This window comes from Phragmites australis, chromosome 11 (genome assembly GCF_958298935.1).
Source record: "Phragmites australis chromosome 11, lpPhrAust1.1, whole genome shotgun sequence".
In the NCBI taxonomy this organism is placed as follows: domain Eukaryota; kingdom Viridiplantae; phylum Streptophyta; class Magnoliopsida; order Poales; family Poaceae; genus Phragmites; species Phragmites australis.
In genome coordinates this window covers 4,886,164-4,899,253 of record NC_084931.1, presented here as the reverse complement: position 1 = coordinate 4,899,253, position 13,090 = coordinate 4,886,164, and the positions used below count along the sequence as shown (strand labels likewise).

The following is a 13,090-nucleotide window of genomic DNA, read 5'->3' as shown; positions in this document are numbered from 1 at the left end:
GTTCTGAATACACCGACAAGTGTCATCCTTCTTCTTCACAAAGAGTGCCGAGCATCCCCAAGGTGAGGAGCTCGGATGAATGAACCCCTTGGATAGCAATTCCTGAAGCTGCTTCTTCAGCTCAACTAGCTCAACTGACGATATCTTGTAAGATTTCTTGGAAATTGGAGCCGCTCTGGGTATGAGATTAATAGAGAACTCAACTGCGCTGTCGGGCGGCATTCCTGGCAATTCATTCGAAAAGACATCCGGGAATTCCCACACCACAGGAATACTCAACAGTTCTATGGTGGGGACAGCCTTCAAAGCAAAAGGACAAGGATCGACGCCCTCAAGCTTCAATTGAATTCGGGTGCCGGACAGACCATTTAGAGCAACTGTCCGCTGAGCACAATCCATCACTGCCTTGTTCTTAGAGAGCTAGTTCATCCCCAAGATAACATCTATCCCCTTCGAGTCCATCACTAACAAATTCACACCAAAAGGCATCTCATTGATCATTACCAAGGCGTTGGACACGCATTGCTTAATAAGGACCTTGGCTCCAGGTGCATCTATAAAATTGGGCGTAGGGGCGGTGCTAACTGTCAACCCATGACGCCGAGTATAACTTGCCTCTATGAAGCAGTGAGAAGCTCCAGAATCGAAAAAAACAACTGCTGGAGCTATGACAGAATGTGAATGCACAATCAACGTACCCATCAGGACGGTGTCACTCTCGTGAGCGTCCTCAGTGGTGGTGTGGCATGCTCTGCCACGCTTGGGGACGTGGGTCACCTGAGAGGACTGCGGTGCAGATTGAGCCGGTGGTGACCACTCCCGACCTCGGGTAGGGGCAATCCCGCGCGTAGTGGCCGACACGACCGCAGTTGTAGCACGGGCCGCCGGGGCCACTAGTCACGCTCACTTGCGAACTGATCGGTCGTGGAGGCTGTCCCTGTGGAGCGGAGAACGACGGGCGCTGCACGAGCCACATCGGACGACGAGCGCTTGATGCCGACACGCGAGATGGTGGAGGTAGACTCTCCGTGCGGGCGCGCTGCGAGCTCCCGCTCACAGAAGGCGAGGGACCCCTCTTGCGTTTCTTCTCCTCCTGGTGGTTCTTGAGCTTGAACTCCACCGTGAGGGATGTGCTCACCAACTTGTTGAAGTCGGTGAACTCATGTGCGGATAGCCGGTCCTGCATCTTCGAGTTGAGGCCATTGACAAAGCGGTATTGCTTCCGCTCGTCAGTGTTGACCTCATCAGGAGCGTACTGTGCAAGGTGATTGAACACCTGCACGTACTCCATCACCGCTCGACCTCCTTGCTTGAGGTCCATGAACTCTCGCCTCTTGATCTCCATGAGGCCCTTAGGAATATGGAAATCCCAGAATGCCTGGCGGAACTCAGCCCAAGACACCCGGTGGTTGGCGGGGTGCATGGCCAAGTAGTTGGATCACCACACGCCCGCCGGACCTTGAAGCTGATGAGCGGCGAAGAGCACCCTCTCGTGGTCCTCGCATCGAAGGAGAGCGAGCTTCTGTTCGATCGCCCGGAGCCAGTGGTCGGCGTCCAGAGGATCCTTAGCATCTTGAAGTCTTGGTGACTCGTCGGCATCTTGGGCTTTAGTGGCTCAAGCTTGTTGACCCTCTGACTTGGTGTGGAGCGACGACAAGAAGCTTGTACGGGGACACGAAGACCCTTGCCTTGTGGCTCAAGCTTCGAAATGATTACGACAGTAAGCGACCGGAAGAGAGGCTAGTGGTGAGGCATTTCCTTGATGGCTTGGCGGCTCATCCAGCTTGAGGCCTTGCCTTGGTGGCTCAAGAGCTGTGACCGGGTGCCGACTGGGAGCACATCCTTGGTGGAGCTCCAACGTGGGTTAGGGGTGGCATTCATATCATCGATATCACGGGATAAAAATCTCTTGTGCCGAGTTTGCTTTCTCTACCGTCTTTACGCTTCCGTATTTACATTCTTACAATTTACCTTGCTAGAATAAATTACAATCTTTTTGAGCCGTAGAAGAGACTCACTAGATAAACCTAGAGCATATTTAGATAAAAAAAATAATGTATGATTATCTTGTGAAATTTTTAGAGTCAATTATATTAGTTTTTAAGTGTCCTAATTCACTCCCCTTATGATGTCACCGTTCCTCACAAGCTCTACATCCTGTATGTTTCCTTGAGCCTTGTATTAACTCAAATAGAGGATTACAATGTGGGGTGTCTAAATCTAAACCTTAAGTTAACCGACGAGTCTTTCGAACTTGTCGAAGGGTTATCCGAAGCTTGAAGGCTAGATCTCACATAGTCGAGCTAACTTGAGTTATGCTCTCTTGATCGTACCCCTGCCTTAGTTATATAGTCGGGTGGAGAATGGTCGTGTCCTACTCAGTATCCCAAACATAGTCAACTTGATATGTACCTCCCAGGGTATATGGGGGCACCTACTCCCTTATCAAGAGATTCTTTCCAATTACAGGTAGAACTTGCTCTTGGAGAACGAGTTTGTGTCGTAATTACAAGGGTGGCTTTTAGAACCCTATCTCACGGAAGTTAGACACGTGTACGATAGAGATTCCATCCTTAGATAATACTGCATTTCTAGTATTATCCAAATTATTAATTATATATTCCTCGTCAGGTCCTTTTCTCTATTCATATCAGCAAAATCTATTCGAGTTATTGTATTACTGACACCGCTAAATTAACTTTTTATTGCTGTGACAATAGCTTGATACGCACCGAACGCCTTGAATACCATATTAGAGAAGAGCTGAACAAAGTAGCCCCTCGAGCTATGGTTGTTTTGCATCCTCTAAAGGTTTGGCATTATTACTTTTTTCCTAAATCCTTACTTTCTTTGCTTTGTTAATCACTTAACTGATGCACTAATGATATTTTATTACTGTGGTAAATTTAGGTTGTTATAACTAATTTAGATTATGGAACAATAATAAACCTTGATGCCAAAATGTGACCTGATGCTCCTGACGATGATACTTCAGCCCACTATAAGGTGCTTCTTGATGACATCTTTCATAGAAAAAAGAGGACGTTTTTGTGGTCATGGAATCTCATTATTCTGCTGAACATTTTTTTGGTCCGTGGTGTCTATCCCTACTTTCCTAGGTCCCATTCTCAAGAACTGTCTACATCGAGCAATCTGATTTTCGCCTAAAGGATTCAAAAGATTACTATGGGCTTGCTCCTGGTAAATCAGTACTACTAAGGTAATACGTTTGCAAGCATCTAAATCGTTCACCTACTTCATGCCTAGTCTTACCTGATGTATGTTGTCATTCAATGGATAGATATGCATTCCCAATAAAATGTACGGAGGTTATCTGTGGTGATAATTCGGACAATATTGTTGAAATTCGAGTCGAGTATGACCCTTCTAAGGCTACAAGATCCTTTTATACCCTTTTATATCCGAGGTAAATAGGCCATTGAAATCCTTTTATATCCGAGGAGAGTATTTTGCTCTGCAGCTTCTGCTTTATGATATTGCGTACAATTTGTGTAGGGTGTGTTGCACTGGGTTGCCGAGCCTTCTCCCGGGGTTGAGCGACTCAAAGTTGAAGTCAGATTGTTTGACAAATTGTTTCTCTCAGAGATATAGTATTTGGTCTGATTCCTTCCTGTTGCAAGTACTTGCTGTAATGGAAATTCTCCTTGCTGACTTCTCTGGGTGTCTTTCCTGTTCTCCATTAGAATCCTGCGGAGCTCGAGGATTGGATGGGTGATCTCAACCCACAGTCGAAGGAGGTGATAAAGGGTGCATATGGTGTAGGTTTATACGTCGGTATATTACTATCAGTTTCTTACAAACGAACAGCGATAGATTATCATTATCGATTCGTATCATAGACTGTTACTAAAAAGCTATTTAACAAGCATCACTGCTGGTCGGTGGCCAGAGCCGATAGTGATAACTAAGTTTCACTGTTGACTCATAACACGAACCGACAGTGATACTGGATAACAGTTTATTTTAAAAAATTCATAATTATTTCATACGAAGTTGGATGGGGACAAACTTTATATCAAAACTGTAACCCTCGACAAGATCTAAAACTTTATAGTTGAAAACTTTTTCATTTGATATCATTTAGATATCTAAATAATCATTTGAAGTTTCAGACAGAAGATGTCAAAAAGATTGTATATGCTAATGGTATCACTAGTACTTCTATGGTGGGATGGTAAGTATGTATCACGCGAGTTGAGAGGTTTCGAGTTTGAGTGCTACGAACCGCACGCGTGCGTATTTCGTGTGAAAAATCGCGCGACACAAAAAATATTTTTTAAAATCTTCCAGCTTCAAAAAAATCGATTCGGCGCTCGACTATCACTGCCGGCTGAAGTCTTCAGCCGCCAGTGATAGTCGTGCGTATTTCGCGTGACTTGGAATAATCGCATGAGGGTTCCTCGGGTGCAAAATTTTTTTAAATTTTTCTTCCAGTCCCAAAAAGATCGATTCGGCGTCCGACTATCACTGCCGGCTGAAGACTTCAACCAACTATCACTACCGGCTAAAACCTCAGCCGCCAGTGATAATCCCTTCACTACCGGTCCTCGGACCGACAGTGATAGTCTCCGACTATCACTGTATATTATCCACTGCCAGCTCTAAAACTGACAGTAAAACTCCTTTATAGATCAGCAGTGAAGAGTTTTTTTTATAGTGTGTACCTTCACTTGCAAGTGCAGTTCTTGGGGACAAATTCCAATTTGAACGCCTTGGTAACATTATTGATTTTTTTTTTTTTTTTTGCAATTTAACTCATTGGATAAAGAAGATAAAGTGTTTTTTGTCTTAGACTCTTAGGCCCCGTTTGGAATGCAGGATTTCCTCCCCATTTCTGCAGGAATTAAACAGATTCCTATGAATTTTTTGTAAAATTTCTATAAAATTCCTACGTTCTAAATAGGACCTTAGTTGCTCACCATCCTATTGTCACGTGGTTACAGGTTACTTCGCTGTGGATTCAGACTCGACGCCCGGGGAATTGGTGTTCAACAGAACGGTTACCCTGCGGGATTCCTATGGAAAAACTGGACCCAAGTGATCTTCTCACTTTGTTTTGAGGAACAGATTTGCTTGGCGAGACTTTTTTTTTTTTTGTTCCATCAAATTTTGTTGGGTACCCAATTTTGTTTCGATGACCCTAACACTGAACTGTACTCTCTTACTAGTGGTAGCTGGTAAGACAAATTCTGTTTACTTGACAGTGTGGCCTTTTCTTTTTGAACGGAAAATAGCGAGGGAAGCCCCCACTGTAAGATTTTATTAACCGAAAGGAGCCCAAAAAAGCGCACAAACAAGAGCATGTGCAAGGGAAGAAGAAAGAAAGATGAAAAAGGAAGAGAACTATACAAAGCTATGAAGCCAAGCTAAAAACAAAGGACTAAGAGCAGTGTTCATTCTATGGGACTGGACCAAAGCTGTCTCAAGGAAACAATTCTTCTATCTGCTGAAGTGAGCATCTGATCTCTCAAAGATCTTAGCATTACGCTGCTTCTAGATTTTCCATGCAACAATAGAGAAAACCTCCAAGAAAAAACGATGTTGAAAGGCTGTTCCGGCACTCTGTATCATCTCAAAGATCTTGTGGCCTCGATGGAGATACCATTATGCTCGACTAAAGTTTACTCAGCGCTCAGAAGAATTATTATCTAGCGGTGGCGTCTTCAGGCACCTGCCCCCTATAATAAGGCACTGCAGTGTATTCACGAAGTGAGAGTTGACACGTAACAGCTTGCCATACCAGTGAGACTCACATGCCAATGAGCATCGTCGTCACCAAGTCCTCGCCGGTGCTCGTCGGCCCGTCGACCGCGCCGGCGGCACCGACGACAGGGCACATCGACCTCTCGTCGTTGGACAAGACTCGCGTTCTTCCCCGTCACGTCGTTCCACATCTTCGACCACGAGATTCACGAGCCCGCCGAGACCGTGAGGACGGCTCTGTCCCATGCTCTGGTCCACTACTTCCCAGTGGCCGGCCGCGTTGTCGTCCGCGACGGCGGCAAGCTCCGTATCGCTTGCACCGGCGAGGGCGTGGCGTTCGTGGCCGCGTCGGCCAACTGCTCCCTGGAGGACGTCAAGCTCTTCGACCCGCCTTTCGGTGGTACGCTACTGAAGGAGTTCGCCGTCAACCTTGGTCCCGAGGGCTTCCGCCAGTCGGACCCTTTGCTTGCTCATCCAGGTGACGGAGTTCTCCTGCGGCGGGTTCGTCGTAGGGGTGACGCGGAACCACGTCATTGCCGACGGCACGGGGTTCGCGCAGTTCCTGCAGGCCGTCGGCGAGCTCGCGCGGGGCCTACCTCAGCTGTCCGTCTTTCCGGTCAGCTGCGGCGACGACTCCCTCCCTGAGCTGCCGCCATTTGTCGTCGCCATGGAGAAGAAGCTGGTTACACTTGAGCCACAGGATTTCGCCTACCTTGACATCACCATCCCCTCCAGGAGCATCAACCGTATCAAAGCCGGATTTGTCGGCCACGCCGCCGCCGACGACCCGTGCACCGTCCTCGAGGCGGTCATGGCCGTTCTCTGGCAGTGCCGCACGCGCGCGGTCATGTCTGACCCCGAGACCCCCGCCCCTCTCATCTTTGCTACCAACGTGCGCAAGCACGTCGGCGCCAGGTACGGCTACTACGGCAACTGCATCACGTCGGCGATGGTCGTCCCGCCCAGCGGATCGAGAAGTTACAAACGGCGACATCAACGACGTGGTGAAGCTGATCAAGCGCGCTAAGCAGCCGATACCATACCAGTTCAAGAAGAAGGAGAACGTCGTCGCCGGTGAAGAAGGCCACGGTCTGCAGGAAGGTGTATGCATGGAGCAGCACCTCGACGTGATGTTCGGGTACAACGCTTTCGTGGTGACGAGCTGGCGGAACCTCGGCTCGGACGCGGTGGACTTCGGCGGCGGGAGACCGGCGAGGGTGATGTGCCGCATGGAGCGGATGGCGTTGCCACACTTTGTCGCGTGCCTGCCGTGCAGGGAGAAGGACGGGGCCAACGTGTTGGCGCGCTGTGGTACGGAGGAGCACGTGGACGCCTTCCTTGGGGAGCTGAGGTGGCAAAGTTCATGTGATGGCATCTCTCGAGATTCGTGCAAAATAAGTTATTGGCTCGTTGCCAGCTTGTCGACGTGTTGTGTGGCATGCATGGTGAACGTGTGTGGCACGACAGAATGTTGGGATCTTATCTCGTTCACTGATTGTTGCTTTACGTTGTTTCTCAGTAGTCGGCAATTTTTCTAACGTAATGGTCACGGCTTTCACTCGTTGTCGGCCGCCTTCGAGGTTAGGGTTACCAGGTTAGTTTGGGGGGTTTTCTCATGCTCTGGACTTAGAGGGAGGCGGAGGACCGACGGTGGGTGATGGCATGGCGATGCAATGAGGCAGCGGCAGCAGTAGAAAGGCGGTGTGCGGGTTGGCGGCGAGGGAGACAAGGGCGAGAGGTTAGGAAGCGACAGTGGATTCGATAGCACGAGATGCTAGAGACGAGGGCGGTGCGGGAGGCAATCCGATGAGTTCTGTCAAGAAGAGAGAGAAAGAGAGAAACTGAAAGCTTGAGATGGAAAACGATGCGCTCATCATTGATTGCTGATCTGATTGCTAAAAGTGATTGACTGAGATTCCTTTTAATTTTAGTCGAGCCATCGGAGACGAGAGTGGTGCCGGGGAGGCAATCCGACGTGTCAAGAAGAGAGAGAAAGTGAGAAACTGAGAATTTGAGATGGAAGACGATGTGCTGGCGGTTGATTGTTGATGATGGCTAAAAGTGATCGACTGATATTCCTTTTAATTTCAGTCACCTGATGTCCAATCATTCTCTTTTTCTAATGTTCCATGAGAATCCTTTTTAACATGGTGTTCCACGAGAATCGGTTGAACAGAGGTTATGGACAGTAAGAAATAGCTGGATCTTCAAGCAAACAAAGGCAACAGTGGCATGGCAGCTGTCTGCATGCAGCATGAACTTGCAATGGTTATCCATTGGCAAAATCTAGAAATTTTCCTTCAATTAATGATGGACCAGAGTCTATCTTGATCTTGATATCTTAAGTTTCTTCTTTTGTTGTACACAACTTTTTGCCTATGTAATATATGCTAAATAGTAGTGATGAGCCCATCCTGTTTAAAAAAACGTGTCTAACTAAAAAATAAGCTTGCACTAATAAAAAAGAAACGGAAAAGCTAGCTTCCACTAAAAAAAACTCAAAGGCAAGCTTGGTTGCTGAATGGCAGATGCTCTCTCGTTTAGACGGAAAACAAAACAAAACAAAAACGGATTTGCTAGATTTCAATAAGTCAAATTCAACCGTACCACTACTCTTCATTTTTCCCTCTCCCTCAGGCTGCCGCTACAACAGTCGTGTTAGGATTTAAGTTCAAAATAAGGTTTGCTCAAGCCATCCTCAGAGAGAGAGAGAGTTTGGGAAAGACGATGATCCGGCTAGACCAGGGATCAGAGAAGGATACAATGGCAACGGGTAATCCGTAGGAATGAGCATGAAGCGATCCATGATGGCTATTTTGGGATTTTAGACAACAGACACCGTCGTATTTGAGAAAATAGATAATATGTTGGCGTATTTACAAATTTAGCATCCGTATTCGGAACCTCAAACGTCGAAAACTGACTTTCGGTAACTCAGAATCCGAAAACAGTCTGGTCCCACAATTTTCGGCAACTCAGTTGCCGAATACGGCCTCTGCATGCGGCGCCCGGAAGCTACAGGAAAGAAGCTAGCAAGCAAAAGTGTATAAAAGTGCATGTTTTTTATTTAATTCATGATTTTTTTTAAAAATACAAAATTAGTTCAAAAATTCTAAATGTTTTCACGATCAAACTAGAGATTACCAGCAACCCATTTTAATTAGTTTGGTCCAAAAAGTCTGAGCCAATATTTAATTAGAATTCTCCAAATAAATCAACTTTTATAAATTCTAGAAATATTTAATGCCTCAAATAATTTCTAAAAAAATCTAGAAAAATTCACTAATATTGTTATAATGTGATATACTAATTTATAAAAATATTTCCATCTCTATGTTATTTGGTGTAAAAGTGGGTTCTAGATATTTTTATAAATTAGTATATCACATTATAACAATATTAGTGAATTTTTCTAGATTTTTTTAGAAATTATTTGAGGCATTAAATATTGCTAGAATTTATAAAAGTTGATTTATTTGGAGAATTCTAATTAAATATTGGCTCAGATTTTTTGGACCAAACTAATTAAAATGGGTTGCTGGTGATCTCTAGTTTGATCGTGAAAACATTTAGAATATTTGGACTATTTTTGTATTTTCAAAAAAAATCATGAATTAAATAAAAAACATGCACTTTTATACACTTTTGCTTGCTAGCTTCTTTCCTGTAGCTTCCGGGCGCCGGCGCATGCAGAGACCGTATTCGCCAACTGAGTCGCCGAATACGGCACTGTTTATAGTGTTTTCGGCAACTGAGTTGCCGAATACGGTGAACAGTGCAGTATTCGGTAACTGAGTTGCCGAAAATTGTAGGGCCGGGCTGTTTTCGGATTCTGAGTTACCGAAAGTCAGTTTTCGGCGTTTGAGGTTCCGAATACGGATGCTAAATTTGTAAATACGCCAACATATTATCTATTTTCTCAAATACGGTGGTGTCTGTTGTCTAAAATCCCAAATTTGCCATCCATGATCCACTTTAGTTTAATTTAGCTAATTAATTTTATAATATAAGATAAAAAAATCTAATTAATTAATTAAGTTGAATTAGAGTGGAATTATGGTAGTCCATCCTCATCCCTAGAAATCCGATAGCGCCCCCCTGCTGGAGATGTGGGGAGAGACGGGGAAAATCATCGGTGAGGGTGAGGATGGAGTGCGTGAGAGAGTGATATATATATATATATATATATATATATATATATATATATATATATATATATATGTATGTATATACACATACATATGTATATATGTATACATATATATATGTACATATACATATATATGTATACATATACATATACATATATACATATATATACATGTACATATACATATATATATATGTATAGGCTCGGTGGCAACACTATTACTGACACATAAAACGGGAAAACAAATGTTAGGGCATCTACAGTGTGCTAAAAAATCAAGTAGTAAGGGCTTACTATCCGGTAATAGTCATTGTGGAAGTCGGTAGCAGTAAATTAAAAAGATTCTTTGTGTCAGCAATAGTGTTTCCACCGAGCCACAATCACTTAAAAAAGATTTATATCTCCTATTTCCTCTCTCTTCCCTCTATCTCTCTCCATGGCACATCCGGTCATTGTCGTGTGCCTGTTTTTTATTGAATGATGGGCCCAACTTACTACATCCTCTAATCTATAAGTATTATAGAAATTGCAACAACTAAAATTCCCTTTATGTAAGGTCCACCTTATTACCTACTTAGGTAATATAGATTGTCTTTGCTCTTACGAAACAGAAAAACTTGTGTCGGAATGGGAAAAATATAATTTTCACTTTGTAACCGAAAAATCTTTATTATAAAACAAGAAAACAAACATTATAAAACAGCAAAGTCTGAAAACACATGTTATAAAATAGAAAAATGCCTTTCAATAAATCGAAAAGCACATATTCTAAAACCGAAAAATAAATTAATTTGTTTGACAACAGCGTCATATATGAAATACATAGGAATAAAAGTCGGCGAGATCTCCTCCCTAAACAAGGAAACTAATCATGTAACTAGAAAATAATATTCAACTAATCAAGAAAAGAGATAACAACAAGCGAGATTCTCTCTTTAAACAAGAAAACTAATCATATAATCGAGGAAACAATCTCTGGTGATCAAGAAAAAATAGGCAAAATGATTAAGTAACCATATATGTCATGCTTTCACGAGGATGTCCTTTATTTTATTGCTGTGGTCATATATGTGATGCGTAAAATCAATTATTTTATTTTTTTAATATCATAAAATCACTTATTTTATTGCTATTTACATCGTTTTCCGGTTCTAATGAATATCTTTTCCGGTTAAGTAAAACACGACTTCCGTGTTCAACAAAAATATTTTACTGTTTCTTTGGTACTTTTCCATTCTAACTATTATCGTTTCTGATTGAGTAAAGAACATGAAGATAAAAAAAATATGAGGAGAAATGATATGTTCACTTGAAATTAAACCAAACAAAGGTAAAATAATTGTCATAATATATGATTCAACATATTTCTTTATGTACTAGAGAAAATTTCAGACAAATCGCTTACCAAATCACACTAACTCAAGATCAAAACTTTACACACAAAAAAATATAATGCCTAGACTAAAACTCACGCCGACGCCGACTACGTCGATTGAGTCGACGATGGAGATGCATGAACAATGGACAGAGTTACCGATGGAGATTCCACGTGTACAACTGCACTTGCATCGATGGTTGGCGTCTCGCTCGTCAGTGAACATCGGAGAGCGAGCACAATGAGACATAAGGATTCACATCCCTCTCAAATCGCCTTACCGACATTGGGTACAAATCCAGATCTAGAGATCTTCGACGGTTTATAAGGGATTAGAGAGGAGAGAAGCAAATAATCTCTATTTAAAGGCTAGCAGGATGACTTTTTGGTCGCATGAGAAAATCTCTGAGTTTTTCCTAATGCGGAGTGGATAGTGCGTTGATTTTCTAGTTGCAAGAGTAAACTTTTGGTTTTTCCTAATTACGGGGAGGATGCCGCATTGAATACTTATTTTTCTTGATTCCGATTTTTCCTGATTGAGAGGAGGCTGAGGGGCTCCAACCCTCTCCTACTGCTTTGCAGTCAATGGAAGCCCCCAAAGCCCTCTCCAACAATTTTTTCGCTATAGATGAGGGAGATAAAAGAAGAAAAGAGATGGAGAAGAAGATGAATAGGGAGAGAGATGAGGATGAGCCCTGTCTAACAACTTCTCTGCATCCGCCACTATATATATTGGTTGAGTTGTAAATTTTAGTTGAAGATCTAATGGCTCCCACTAGTGACGAAAGAATAGCTAGGTTTTATCAACTGAAAACTAGAAAAACCCTAAAGAATAAGATGCTAGGGTACCTGGCATTTTGCCCACAACGAAGTCTCCATCGCCAAACAATAGCACCTGGCATTTTGCCCATGTGGTACCGATGATAAGTTCGCACGACGAGCACATGAACAAAACTGATTTTGCGGCACACCGTACTCGACTCCTTACGGTCACAGCTACAAACGATCATGCAGGTGGCAGTAAAGAGACGCATAAACAGCATGAATTGAAACCACGTGTTGGGGGGGGCGAATTACATGATACATCAAAAATTGCCAGTCCACATTTGTCAAAAGCCAACCAGAGTGTTCTCCGTTTATTTACGGCGAAGTGTTGCCTCAAATTTTCATGTCACAAGCGAAGCCAGAAATGCATGGCCTAGGTTCCCTAAGTAGCAATTACTATTGAGAAATGCTAAATATCTGATGACAGATTTTAAGGGATAATCTGTCAAATTTCTAACATTTCAATCAGATTTCTAACATTTCAATCAGTGTTAAGATTCTTGTTGGACTCCTCTTTCATCTCTAACGACGGTGAGCTCCATAAACTCCAACGAAGTTAGGGTTTTAGGTTTTTAAGGGATTTGTGAGCCTCCGACTCTAGAAGATGGCCGAAGAGCTTGCCAGCCCGACGATGATGGCGGACGACAGGCGGGACGGCAAAGAGGCAAGGGCGCCACCCGCCACGATGGTGGTGGATGGTGGCAAGGGTGTAGAGATTGAAATGGTTAGCGTCAATAGTAGTGACAGGCGTGGCTCCGATGTCGATGGAAGCGAGGAAGCTCAAGAAAAAGAGCTCAGATCCAACAAAGGAGCAGTGGAAGGCGCCGAAAGAGGGACATCGAAGGTGGAGGGAGGGAAGACGTAGGCAGGCAAGCCACGTCGACACCAGGAACGACGCCAACGTGGCAACACAAGGCTGAGTCAGAAGTGGGGGTGGAAATCAAGCTGGAGAGATGGGGTGGGAAGGGATTAGTATGTGTGTATATACATATATAGACGAGATTATTCTACGCCTA

The 13,090-nt window shown here is 43.8% G+C and overlaps 1 protein-coding gene and 1 pseudogene across 1 annotated transcript; both read left to right on the top strand.

Annotated features, from left to right (window-relative positions):
* The first annotated feature begins 2,787 nt into the window (after positions 1–2,787).
* LOC133884396 (glutamine--tRNA ligase) lies at positions 2,788–5,062 on the top strand. The gene is given in 8 exon segments (XM_062323792.1): positions 2,788–2,811; positions 2,911–3,006; positions 3,120–3,220; positions 3,302–3,402; positions 3,512–3,618; positions 3,705–3,779; positions 4,679–4,736; positions 4,965–5,062. Coding segments are annotated over 8 exon segments (660 nt in total).
* A 511-nt stretch (positions 5,063–5,573) lies between these two features.
* On the top strand, positions 5,574–7,723 carry LOC133885100 (acyl transferase 15-like; annotated as a pseudogene).
* Positions 7,724–13,090: the final 5,367 nt, after the last annotated feature.